Source organism: Stenella coeruleoalba (genome assembly GCF_951394435.1).
Source record: "Stenella coeruleoalba genome assembly, chromosome: 21".
NCBI classification, from domain to species: domain Eukaryota; kingdom Metazoa; phylum Chordata; class Mammalia; order Artiodactyla; family Delphinidae; genus Stenella; species Stenella coeruleoalba.
Window position 1 is genome coordinate 25609621 of NC_137167.1, and position 12803 is coordinate 25622423.

At 47.0% G+C, this 12803-nt stretch overlaps 1 protein-coding gene across 1 annotated transcript in view; it reads left to right on the forward strand.

The window, feature by feature from the left end:
• DLGAP2 (DLG associated protein 2) overlaps nucleotides 1–12803 on the forward strand; it is a 718648-nt gene that overhangs the window by 667688 nt on the left and 38157 nt on the right. Inside the window, exon 9 of the mRNA XM_079909047.1 lies at nucleotides 1991–2210. Within this exon, the coding sequence (XP_079765173.1) occupies nucleotides 1991–2210 (220 nt within the window). The remainder of the gene's footprint in view (nucleotides 1–1990; nucleotides 2211–12803) is intronic.

The window sequence follows — 12803 nt, forward strand, 5'->3', positions numbered from 1 at the left end:
GTTTCAGATGCATTTCCCTCACTAGGCGCCCAAGGCGATCGTGGTGGGGTGTCGTCATTTGTCTTTGCCCTGAATTTGTGTGTCTCTTTCCGACGTCAGACACCCTCAGACCATTCGGGTGATGCAGTCGCCCATTAATTTTTCTCTGGTCTTTTCTGACTGAACAACCTGAAGATGCTCTTTCTTACCCTGTGCTTCGGGCCAGCAGTCCCACCTTTAAATCCCCCTCAGCGCCTTCCTCCATGGGCTGTTCTCATTGGGATTTGTCCAGTGAAAGGAAAGGAGCCATTATTCTAGCTCCTGAATAGAGCATCTCAGGTAGAAGCCAGGACACATACCCAAGTCTGCAGTTAGAGGTGGGCAGAAGGTGTCTTCCCTATTGAAGGGGAAATCTGATGCTTTTACCTGCTTTTACTCTGTGAACAATTAGAGGAAAAGGATTAATTTGGTGTTTAAAACAATACTTTTTTATTTACCTGTCAACATAACCGGGGGTGTTCAGGAAGTTGTGGGTGACATTTCAAGCAGTGGAATGAATGACTAATGGACGTGCTGGGCTGAGACGGTGACCAGGTCGTGGCAGCTGTAAGGACACGGCTGGGAGGAGTGACTGGGTGCTGGGGAGCAGAGGGGGTCGGAGGGCAGAGTCTGCCTGCGCAGGGAGACCAGCCCAGGTTTCCAGGCCCCTCCACGAGCCCCGTCTGTGGCCTCTGCCTGAGCCCTGATTCCACTCACACCTTCCCACGCCCCCCAGAGCCTCAGCCCTCCCGTGTCAGGGTCACCGCAAGCATCCCCACACACGCTTCCGTGTTAACATGTACGTGCCCCCCGGGGGGTGGGCCCTAAATACAGGAGCAGTGAGGGCGGGGCCGTCCATCCAAGTCCCCTCCAACCACGGGGCGAACACCAGCCACCCAGGCCCACCCCCGCCTCTGCCCACGAACCCTGGACCTGGGAGCAGCTGCACGTCACCTGCCCAACTGGGGCTTTTCGTTCTTAAAATTCCCATCCCTCCCCCACCCCGTGCTCTTTAACCTTTCCTTAGTGTTCTATGTCACTTTGTTGGGTTTCCATTTAAAACCTCTAGACTTGGCTCCTGGGAAACACACGAAGTGTTACCACCTAGAAACCTCAGAAGGCGTGTCCCGCCATCAGCTGCACACACACAGGCCCTCAGCTCACCGACGGTCGGGCCACCGCGTGCACACCTCCTACGACCCCTCCGCTAGCCAAAGCCTGATCATTTCTTTTTGAAATACAGTTGGAACGTTTAGGTTCCCAGGGTGACTCTCTACCTGGAAATTAAATCTCAGGCTTGAAAATAATGACTTTACCTGCGGAACCATCAAACAAAGCACAGGCACTACCATCCCAGACTGAAGGAAGGAAACGGCATCGCCGGAGTTTAGGTGATACCCGTGCTGTGTGTACCCAGCGGCACCGTCCCGGACACGGGCCTGTGCTGCTCTCCTGGGACAAGGATGTGAGCACATTGCCGAGCTGGGCGCTAGTTTCCAGGACGCTGAGAGGAAGCAGCTGAGATAGCTTGAGCCGTTTCCATGAGTGTCGCGGGTACGGCCTCCACGCCTGGGGTTGTCTGAGCTGTAAACAGTCCAGGATGCGAAGGCATCACCTGGAAACGGAGAAAGAGGGAAGACTAACGTTGTGAACAGCGTGCGAAACTCTTAAGCTCCCCGTCTCTCTTGCGCTGGTAGTAACTACCAGCCATGCTTTAAAGTTCTGCCTCGGGGTCCACAGACTTTCAAGGACATCTTGGGAGTTGGCGGTTTTCCTTAGTGTTTTGTAAGAAATAACACAATAAGCTGTTTCCCAAGCGTAACGATTCCCAGTGCTGATTTCACATTAATTATGCTGAAAATGGAAGATGGTAAGTGAAGGTGGGGGTGACCTGTGCTCTCTTTTCTTCTGCGACGTGGCCGTGATGACCTTGGCTGGGTCTCGCCGTCACCCGGGCTGTCGGTCGTTGCAGATGAGCGAGGCGGACGTCAATGGGCAGCTCGAGTCGGTGTGTGAATCCGTCTTCAGTGAAGTGGAGTCTCAGGCCATGGACGCCCTGGACCTCCCGGGAGGCTTCCGCACGCGGAGTCACAGTTACCTCCGAGCCATTCAAGCTGGTTACTCCCAAGACGATGAACGTATCCCCATGGTGATTCCCTCTGACGTCAGCTCAACTGCTAGACCCTCGGCAGGTAAGGCACACCCTCTGACCTTCCGGGGACACGTACAGGCATGTGCTACCTCTGTCCTGCGAGGAGTGGGTGTAAGTCACCCTGCAAATGTTTGGACACTTCCCAGTTACGCTTGGGACATGGTCCTGTTTGCAATGGTGTGTCGAAACATTTCTTTCATAGATAACCTTTCTTCTTAGGATGAAATCTGTTGCTTGTCAGGGCACTTTACAGTCCTCAAGGAGAGTCTTCATAAAGTTTTATATAGGAAAATTTGGATGGTGATTGTGTTTCAAATACCAAAGATTAACAGATCGCAGGAAAGCCTCAGCTGACGTGCGATGACTCCTAGGGTCCTTCGGCGCGGGTACAGCCTGAGTCTCTGTGGCCTGGTGAGGAAATCCATAACCACGATTCAGTGCCGCAGAGCAAATCGATTGTTAATGTAAATTCACTCGTCTCGGGGCTGTGCAGGTTCAAGGTCACAGTTTCCTTCAGTTCTTAGGGAAAACCACGTCCACCCCTTTGAAAATTTACCACCTAAACTAAATATCACTGCACTATGGTTATTTATACAACACAGTGAATAAGCATGGCCTGGGACACCCCTAAAACAGTCAGCATCAGAGTCGCCGAGCCGTATAGAAAGGCTGAGCCGAGCAGCCCAGGCACATCAGTGATGCGAAGAGCGTGAGATCTGGACCTGCGGTCGTGTGGGGTAGGGGGAACAGGGGCAGTTCTGGGAAGGACTGGAGAGAAGCCGGCTCAGGTGACAGCACTGGGGACCAGAGCGGGGGAGGGCCCATGTCACCACGCCACGGACGGAGCTGGGTGTGTCTGAAGCCAAGACAGTGAGCGCGACTTTGGGGCGACTGCGGGTAATGACAAGTGCAGGCCTCAGGCCGCTGCCGTAAACCTCTGCTGCCCCACGCAGCACCTGTAGGTGGGACGCACGGCGAACCAGATTCAAACCCACTCCATCATCCCTCTAAGACCTTGGGCAGGTTAGCTTGTCAGATTCTCGGCTGTCCGTGGTGTCCAAGAGAAGTGGTAGCTCTGAGTAACGATTAGTCAGCCCGAGGATTAGTGAGCAGAGTGCTGTGGGCCTCGGTGACCTTTTTATGTTGTCCTGTGGCCCGGGGTGGAGGTGGCGATGCCCTCCGACGGCTGAGCCCCGGGCCTTCCTTCCGAAGAAACGCCGGGAGTCACCGCGGGTGCTGTTCAGGAAGCCCGGCCCTGCGGGAGCCACGCGGGGCTGTCAGGGGCTTGCGGGTGGCAGGACTGCACCCCTTGGGGACCCTGTTGTCCATGAAGTCGGGGACCGCCCCTCGTAGGGGTGGAAAAAAATGTGGAAAATGAGCAAACTTAGGGAAGCAACGAGCCTTACCGTCCTTGCAGTTTATAAAAACACACTTAAGGGGTAATTACTGATATAGTCACCCGTATTCGCTGAGTGTCTCCTGTGAGCAAGTGACAATTAAGCTCTCCTGGCCTTCAGAAATGCTTTGAAACAATAATTACCTAGTGGGAAATGACTTTATTGTTTATAGAGCTGTCATTCCAGGGAGAATAAAAATAAAACAGGTTTCATAGAGGTAATACAAGAACCAGTGCAGAGCTCAGACTACAATTCTGATTTATGTACATATCATTTTACCAAGTACATTTTTGTATTCCCAACATGTATGCACCAAAAAAAAAACCCATAATGCTTCTCTTCAAAGTTTCTCCTGGATCTTGGCCTAGTAATGGAGTCACAGTTTCCTCAAGACTGTGGTAGAGCCAGAGAGCAGGCGTGCCTTCCAGAGGTAGGGAATGGTCTGGGAAGTAAGAGAAGAGATGGAAAACCTTAGGAGAAATATCGAGTTGCCTTGAAATAATTGAGATATCGAATTACAAGTTGCCTTTTTGAAGAAATGTAGGTGCAGATGAATCCTTAATTCCTCCCTTCCCTGTTTTACTCTAAGCATTGTAAACTGAATATTTATATTTCTTTCCTAAATAGAATTGAGATGGCATGCAACAGTAGCCTACTTAATAAGACTGTGAAAAATACCAAAGAAATGAGAAACCTCTGTCTGGAAAAACGTAGAAAAACAAAAGCATGCAAGTGAGCAGAATGTAAATGCCCACTTTCTATTAAAGCTGAACTTCCAGTTAGATTCAGAGTCTCCTGTCAGAGAGGCAAAAACAGGGTTTCAATGGTTTTGTGTTAAAATACTGCTTGGAAGATCGTATAACATTTAATAGCTATCCTTGGTTGACGTGTGCGTATGTGTGGAGAGAGAGAGAGATTATTCTGACACATTGATTTTCTTTTATACTTCTAAAATTAGCTTTTGAAAATAATTCCCAAAAAACATTATTTGCAAAGACATTCCCGGTGATTATTTTGAAGAATAAGATTTATTTAAATGTTTCTTTTTGAGCTTGAAACATGAAAATTGGTGTTCTTTTGTTGTCTCACCTATATGAATGCAAACATGTAGTATTAATATTCTTCTAATAATAATTGAATACCAACCATATGCATGAAAGCCTCATTAAGAGCTTTAGGATATGTACTAGGCATTCTATTTTCTTTATTTTTTAAATTTTTTTATACAGCAGGTTCTTATTAGTTATCTATTTTATACATATTAGTGTATACATGTCAATCCCAATCTCCCAATTCATCCCACCACCACCATACCCCTGCCACTTTCCCCCCTTGGTGTCCATACATTTGTTCTCTACATCTGTGTCTCTATTTCTGCCTTGCAAACTGATTCATCTGTACCATTTTTCTAGATTCCACATATATGCGTTAATATATGGTATTTATTTTTCGCTTTCTGACTTACTTCACTCTGTATGACAGACTCTAGGTCCATCCACGTCTCTACAAATGACCCAATTTCGTTCCTTTTTATGGCTGAGTAATATTCCATTGTATATATGTACCACATCTTCTTTATCCATTCGTCTGTCAATGGGCATTTAGGTTGCTTCCATGACCTGGCTATTGCAAATCATGCTGCAATGAACATTGGGGGGCGCATGTGTCTTTTTGAATTATGGTTTTCTCAGGGTATATACCCCGTAGTGGGATTGCTGGGTCATGTGGTTGCTCTATTTTTAGTTTTTTAAGGAACCTCCATACTGTTCTCCATAGTGGCTGTGTCAATCTACATTCCCACCAACAGTGCAAGAGGGTTCCCTTTCCTCCACACCCTCTCCAGCGTTTGTTGTTTGTAGATCTTCTGATGCTAGGCATTCTATTTTCAGCCCTGCCAGGTTCATGCTGCTAGTAAATGTTTTGCTTGTTTGGGGGGGCTTGAGTTCACCGGTTTTTCCCTCAACTCTTCAAGGCGGTGGTGATTCAGCTGAAACAGACGCTTGCGATCTAATCTCCAGGGAGCTGAAATAGGACCAGAATCCACTGCTCAGCCCTGGGACCTGCAACCGTGGGCGTATCTCCATCCCACTATTTCTCTTGTTACGAAAAAACCCACTTACTGATTAGGGTCCTCTCGCTAAATGAAGTGGCTTTGAAAACATCTACTTTCATTTCACACATGGTTTCTTTCTCATCTGTGAAATGATTTATCAGATAGATTTACTTGTCTCAATATGCATTTCATCTGATTTTCCTAGGGAGAGAAGGTTATTGATATCATGGAGGAAAATTCTATAAAATTAGATTATACTGATTTTCCTCTGGGTCAAAAATTGTCTCAACATATGTCAGAACTGATTCCAGAAGTCGTTACAAGGAAGGGAAAATCCATTCAAAGCATGACAGAGGAAACAGCCATAAACCTTGTTTTATTTGGTTGTTTGTTTCTATGGTACCTTGTCCCTGAAGCACACATCATGATTTCCAGTTCCCAAGACAGTCTCCATCGTGTGCAGTCAGGCACCTTCCTAAGCTCTGGCCACGTGACTCCAGCCTGTTCCCCCGTGACGTCCCCTCCAACTCCCACCCTCCTTCCTTCCTCGAGCCAGGACCCTTGGGGATTCCATGGGGCCATCACGACAGCAGGAGTGATCAGTCACTATAAGAAATAACTGTTTAACTTGTGGAGAAGTGAACCAGTCAGATTTAACATTTAACATCCTACGCCCTGAATAATCAGTGATTCAATAAATGAATTCATGCTTGCATAAAGAAACGGATGGATGAATGAATCATTCAGCTAGATTTTAGGATCCTGCAGAGATCCAAGCGCTGTGGGGCCGACCCCTCAGGCCTCCCAGGCAGCCCGCCCCCTGCACCTGCGTCCCCCTCTTTGCTGCGCACCTGGCCGTGCTTACCTGGAGCTCTGCTTAGCCCTCCAGCTGGTCCCCTAAGTGCCTTCTCACCCACCCTCCACCCAACTTTCTGAAAATTCATCCTGGTCCAGCACTGCCCACCTGGTACCCCCATGGTTTCATGGTTTCCATGAGCCGAGGCGACAGTGTCTGCACTCAGTGTGTGACCTGGATGACCCGGCCCGGCCCCCCAGCTGCCCTCTCACCCCCTCGCCTGGCACTCACCCCTCCTCACAGTCTCTCACTTCTGGGCTTTGGCATATCCTATTTGCTGAGACCAGAATTTGCTTTTTCGGATTTTTTTTTTTTTTTTTTTGCCTAATTCTTAGCTATACTTTCAGAGTCAACCCAGGAATCATTTCCTCCAGGAAGCCTTCGCTGATTTGCTCTTCATCTAATTCCTTCCCTCCTATCCCCCTATCAGATGCATTCCAACAAAAGTACATATTTACTAAAACAAAAAAATCCTAACTTTCATTTATGTTTAAAATGTACTGGGAATTCCCTGGCAGTCCAGTGGTTAGGACTCCACACTTTCACTGCCGAGGGCCCGGGTTCAATGCCTGGTCGGGGAACTAAGATCCCACAAGCCGTGAGCTTGGCCACAAAAAAATTAAAAATTAAAAAAATGTACTTCCCTTTTAAAGATATAGAGATATGAGATGGCAAGACATTTAGGCTACGGTAGCAAATTATATTCACTATTTGCGTATACTTACATCCTCTCATAAATATGTTTAGAAAGCATCGATACTATGACTTTTATTTCTTACAATATGTTAGTTAAAAAAGCGTTAAATTAAAGCAAGTTATTTAAATTCACAAAATTATAAAATATTCTAAGAACTTCGAAAAGAAAATAATTTTGCTCTCAGGAAGAAAGAGTGTAGCAATGCTTTTCAATCAAATCACTCACCGTCAGGATCTAGTTTTCTTTCCTTGTGATGAGGTAGAAAAGAATTAACATTGGAAATCAGAGAAATGTGTCCATAAAGTCCCGTATGTACACAGAGTTTATTGATTATCTGGACTTAATAATTTTCCATACATTATCTTTAAAATGCACTAAAAAATATAAGGCACTTGTTACTTTTGCAACTTCAGATTTTTCTTCTTTGCTTATGGTTTCCAAGAAACACTTTGACAATGTAATGTGGTGTATTTGGACTTACACAGAATGGTTTCCTGTTAGGTATTTCTATTTTCTGGAGAATTCGCCTTTAAGAAAAATGATCCTTTGAAGCATCGTTCAGAAAGGGAAGAGGAGACTGCCTGAAGCCTGTTTGTCTTATGCTATCACTGTCTTTCCCATTCTGTTTGCTAGTGGTTGGTTGATGTTTGCTTTGGACTAGTGGTCGAGGACTAAGGCGTTTCCAACTGAGGAACGTTGGAAAATTCTATGTGTGATACCGGTGATGGTTAAGCTTATGTGTCCACTTGCCAGGCTTGCATGTTTAGTCAAACGTTATTCCGGGTGTTTCCGTGAGGGTGTTTCTTTGACAAGTTAACTTTTGAGTGAATAGACTGAGTGAAGCAGATTGCCCTCCCTAATGTGGGTGGGCCGTGCCCAATCAGTTGAAGGCCCGAACAGAACAAAAAGCTGACCTTCCCCGGAGTAGGAGAGGATTCCCCCTGCCCGACTGTAGGAAATCTGCTTTTTCCTACCTTAGAACTTGAACTGAAACATCAGCTTTTCCTGGGTCTTGGGCCTGCCGGCCTTCGGACTTTAACTTACCCATCAGCTGTCTCTCCCAGCTGGCTGACAGGCCCCCCAGACCTCCGGTCCTGACAGCCCCCATAGTCACATGAGCCGATTCCTCACAATAAACCTCTTTCTCTATGTATGGATACATTCTCTTGGTCTGTTTCTCTGGACAGACGTGACTAATACGGTATCTCCAAAGAATATTTCTTCAGGTTCTGTATTTTAAACGGTCAGAGTATTTACACAGAGAATTTTCACCAGCAGGCCTTCTCTCTCTCTGGCAAAAACCTGGACTTTAACGAGATGGATCAGAATCTTCTGTCCTTGTGGCTGGGGGGACGGGGCAGGGGGAGGGTTCATTAAGATGAAAGGTGTTTTCACAGATGTCGATAAGCTACGTTTGAAAATGATCAATCAGGTAGATCTAAAAGTATGAAAACACTATTCGTTTCAGAAAGCCGGCGGTTACCAACAATCACGTGACAGGTTTTAGGCACGTCCAGGGAGCTGGCCTACAGGACAGTGTGCTCCCTGTGGACATGCGTGGCCCAGGCTCACACCCAAGGCAGCAAATGCTACCTTCTGGGGGCCACACCCTCCCCTGGGGCCCGGGGACATCAGAGAAAAGAAGTCCCATTCGGCGGTTCAGGTGAGTCCCTGAGAGTGTCCCCGCTGCCGGGACTGGGTTGGCACTGGATGGGTGACTTGTGAACCAGGGCCGTCAGCGTGCCTGAGCCGGAGGGCAAGTGAAATTCTGGTCCAGGAAGAGAACCGAGGGTGGCAGCCAGGGAAGCCAGTGTCCATCACCATAAAGGAGGGAGTGAGAGGCCCAGCATCAGAAGCAACCAAGAGACAGTCAACTGGCTGAGGGAGGGCCCAGGACTCAGCAGAAACAGAGCTGCAGGGCCCGGAGCTCATCCTGACTGCTGGGTTAAGGGCATGTAGTTCCAGGGAGAAGGTTCCCATCCTCACCTGGCGGGTCTGCAGCTGACGCCCTGCAGGAAACTGTAACAAGGAAGCTGGCAACAGTCTCCCCACAGAGGCCACGGGCTCCAGAATTGAGGTCCCCAACCTGGAATCCATGGGCCCCTGGGGTCCCTAATATATCCAGGAATTCGGGGCCACATGAACTGAGCTGGGATAAAAAGCGGATCTCTATTTTTTCTGACGTCTAACTGTAACTCACAACGCCCTGGGTGAGAAATGCTACGGAACACGCTCACGTTAGCAGCGCGTCTGACTCAGAGCGCGGGAGTGTCAGTTCAGAGTCGCCCTACAATTCCTGCAGGGATCTTGAAAACACCGTTTACGCTCCTCAGGCTTTGAAATTACAGTAGTTATTAGTCCCGTTGCCGGATCTCATCATGTACTGCATTAATGGACAGGACCATATGACAAACATTTTTAACATTTTGATGATTATATTTTATGTAACTTTTTAATCCTCTGCATTTTCGTTTTTGAATCTAAAACGTTGTCTTGAGAAGGAGGGTGTCGGCCTGACCGAGCGCTGACGGGTCACAGCCCAGCGGCAGGTGTCACAGTAGGATTTCTCTGCTCGATTTGCGCAGTTTTCAGTATTTGCAGTATTGGGTTTCCTTATAGATAATCGATATCAGAAATTATTTTAACTCTTACTGTTGACTGTCTTTCCTCCACTGCCACGAGAGCAGGCACCTTTAGGGGCTGTTAAACACTGTATCAGAAACTTCTAGAGCAGGGGCTGGAGTTTACCACCCACGAGTGTTCAGTTTGCATCAAAGGACACAGTACACAACAGGGGGACGGTATGCATCCAGAGAGGCCCAGGGTTTCTTTGTCCTCTCACTGCTGGTCACACAGAACATGCCTTCTGATAGCAGCAGCAGCATGTGTGCAAACACCGCAGGGCGAGGAGGCCCAAGGTGTGCTCGGGGTGGGGTCTTTCGTGGTGCGCTGGCCACACGGGCACCTGCAGCTACGTGACCAGTCTTACCCCACCAGGCTCTGGTGAAAGCAGCTGGAGATCACAAATGCCACTGTCACTACTAAGCAAGGCTGTTACTCACAGGCTGTCACCTCCCGCCCAAGACAGTGCACAAACCCATGGTTCTGGGGCGTCGTTGATCTTTGGTTACTGTATTCCCTAGTATTAGCCAAGGTCAGGACCACGCTTGGGCACTTTGGGATTTGCTGCAGCTGAGTTTCGATGTGCCCCGTCTCCTGCTCTGTACACCTGGGCTGTACAGGACTCGGTAAATATTTGTTGAATGTAAGAATGGTTGACTTGAGAATTTACAGTGTATGAAATATTTAAATCTATTTACACTAACAGTTTGCACTCACTTAATATTTAAAATTCAGTATTTAAACTCCCCCTCTGCTAAGCCCTTCGCTCAGACCTCCCGTTCCGCTTTTTCTCTCGATGTTTTTCTTTGGACGGTACCAACTCATGGTACCCACCAACTTCTTTATCAGATATTCAGTGTGACATGTGAGTGGATCACCTGCAACTTAGCTGTGCAAGAATAAACAGTAGTTTATTTTTCTTTAAATCAGTTCAATACCAATTCTGAGTGTCCCACCCCTCCTGCCTTGGTCATTTTGGGGTGAACCCAGGGCATTACAAGGCCAGGACTCCCATGTAGCATCAAGGCATCTGGAGGCCCCCGGTCACGGACACCCGCTGCCCTAAGGTATCCGTGTCCCTTCCGCGTAGCCTCAGGGTTCTTGGGCCTCCACTGCATGGTCAGGACTCAGCTTCTCAGAGACGCACAGGTTCTCCTCCTGCCGCCATTCTCTGCAGAACTCTGCTCTCTGCCCTCTCCCCGCTGACCCCTGGGCAACCTCTGTTGAGTCTAGGTTTTTACCAAAGTCAAGACAAGGTTAAGCTGGAGTTACCTTCCCCCAACAAAATCTTTGCAGAGAGGGACCCCAGAGCTGCTTGCAACGGGAAGGATTGTGGGAAAAAACATACAAATAATATCCCGAAGTTTTATCCTGCGATGTAGGTCAAGTGCAGAGGTTTTCCCAGAATGGCAGCAACCCGTGCCTGTTAATTACTCCTCAGATGACATCTGAGAACTTCTGAAAAGAGGTCCTTAGTGGCCCACTAATTGCAACATCATTTCAGGTGATCCTTCCAATTTTGATGTTGATTCCCTGAAAAGGTAAGAATTATTCAGGCATAGAAACTGAATTGGAGGGAACTGCCTTTCTCTAACATTGAGGATGTCCAAAAGCCAAATACAGATAGCTCAAAATATTTTTTAAGTGATGAAAAAGTTCCACCGCTAACTTCCTTTTGCCTTTACAAAGATACTGGAGCTGTTCAAAACTCGACCTTATCGTTAGTGCTGCCTGGTTATCATTTATTTTCAGTAGAGGTGTTAGGCCAAAACAATTCGTTTAGGCCATTTTAACATTCCCAGGTTTGGAGGAAGAGATTGAATGAGGTTGAGGTTAATCTTTCAACCCCTTTTCAGAAGCCAAGAAAAGTAGAATGGTACCCACATATACATGGTGGGCTTGGTTTATGGCTTTAGGGATTTGGGTTATATCTGCCTGGATTCCTTTCAGATGACAGATAGGTGGCAGTGAAACATTGTAAGGAAATAGTTCTATGGACCATAGGAAACACATATTCATATGTGTAAAGCATTCCTTTATAAAATAAGTAATTACATTGGATTTATTTCATCCTAACATAGCCACTAAGATGCAGAGCCATGCTGTGCTTTTTAAACACAAATAATGGGAGAGCTTTGAAATTCCCAGCGGATTTATCGTAAAGAACATTTATACTTCTGTTTATCGGTTTATTACTTTTTGGAAGCCAAGAAGGAGAGGGATAAGGAAGAATGAACTGATTGATCGTATCCAGTGTTACCATGAGTGTAAGACATAAGAAGGGAAAGGTTCGCCAGCTAAGGAACAGTGCTCGTTTCTGGCATGAACAGGTGTAGGTCTGCTGAATTCCTGGAGAAAAACCCATACGGCAAATAGGGGGCAAGGCCACCTTTCCAGTTCTTTAAATTGTCTGTGTGTGCTGTGATCGCTTTCTCTAATGGACAGTTGGTGTTTTCTTTATCGGTTTATGGGTTTATAGCAGGTCTTTCCTGCACTGCCATTTTGATCAGTCACACAATCAACGGAATCAAATCCACAGATTTTTATTTTGTCTAATGTCTCTAAAGTACTAAAGAGATGCTTCATGAAATGAAGGGAAACAGAATTTGCAATAGATTTAGAAGCTCTGGACACTCTGCAAATAGATAGTCACCGTGCTCAAATTTTCTCTGCTAATACTTGGTAGTTAACATTTGATCCCTATGGTGAGTTATTACACAGTGGGCTATGATTCACGAAATGCTCAAAGTTCTCTTCTCTTCCGAATATTTACGGCATGGACTTAGATCCTAACCGTAGGACAGAGAAGTCTCCTCCCACATACTCTTTCCTGCAGACTGAGGCTTAGTTGTCACGGTGAGGGAATTTTCTGAAAGGCTTGTACTAGGTGGCAGACGGTGGCAAAAGGAAATGAGTTACTTTGGCACTTGGGGTTATTGAAGAGGCAGGTGCCGTGTGCTTCTCAAGGGATGCTCGGAGCCTACATCTGCATCCCTTGTATGTAGATG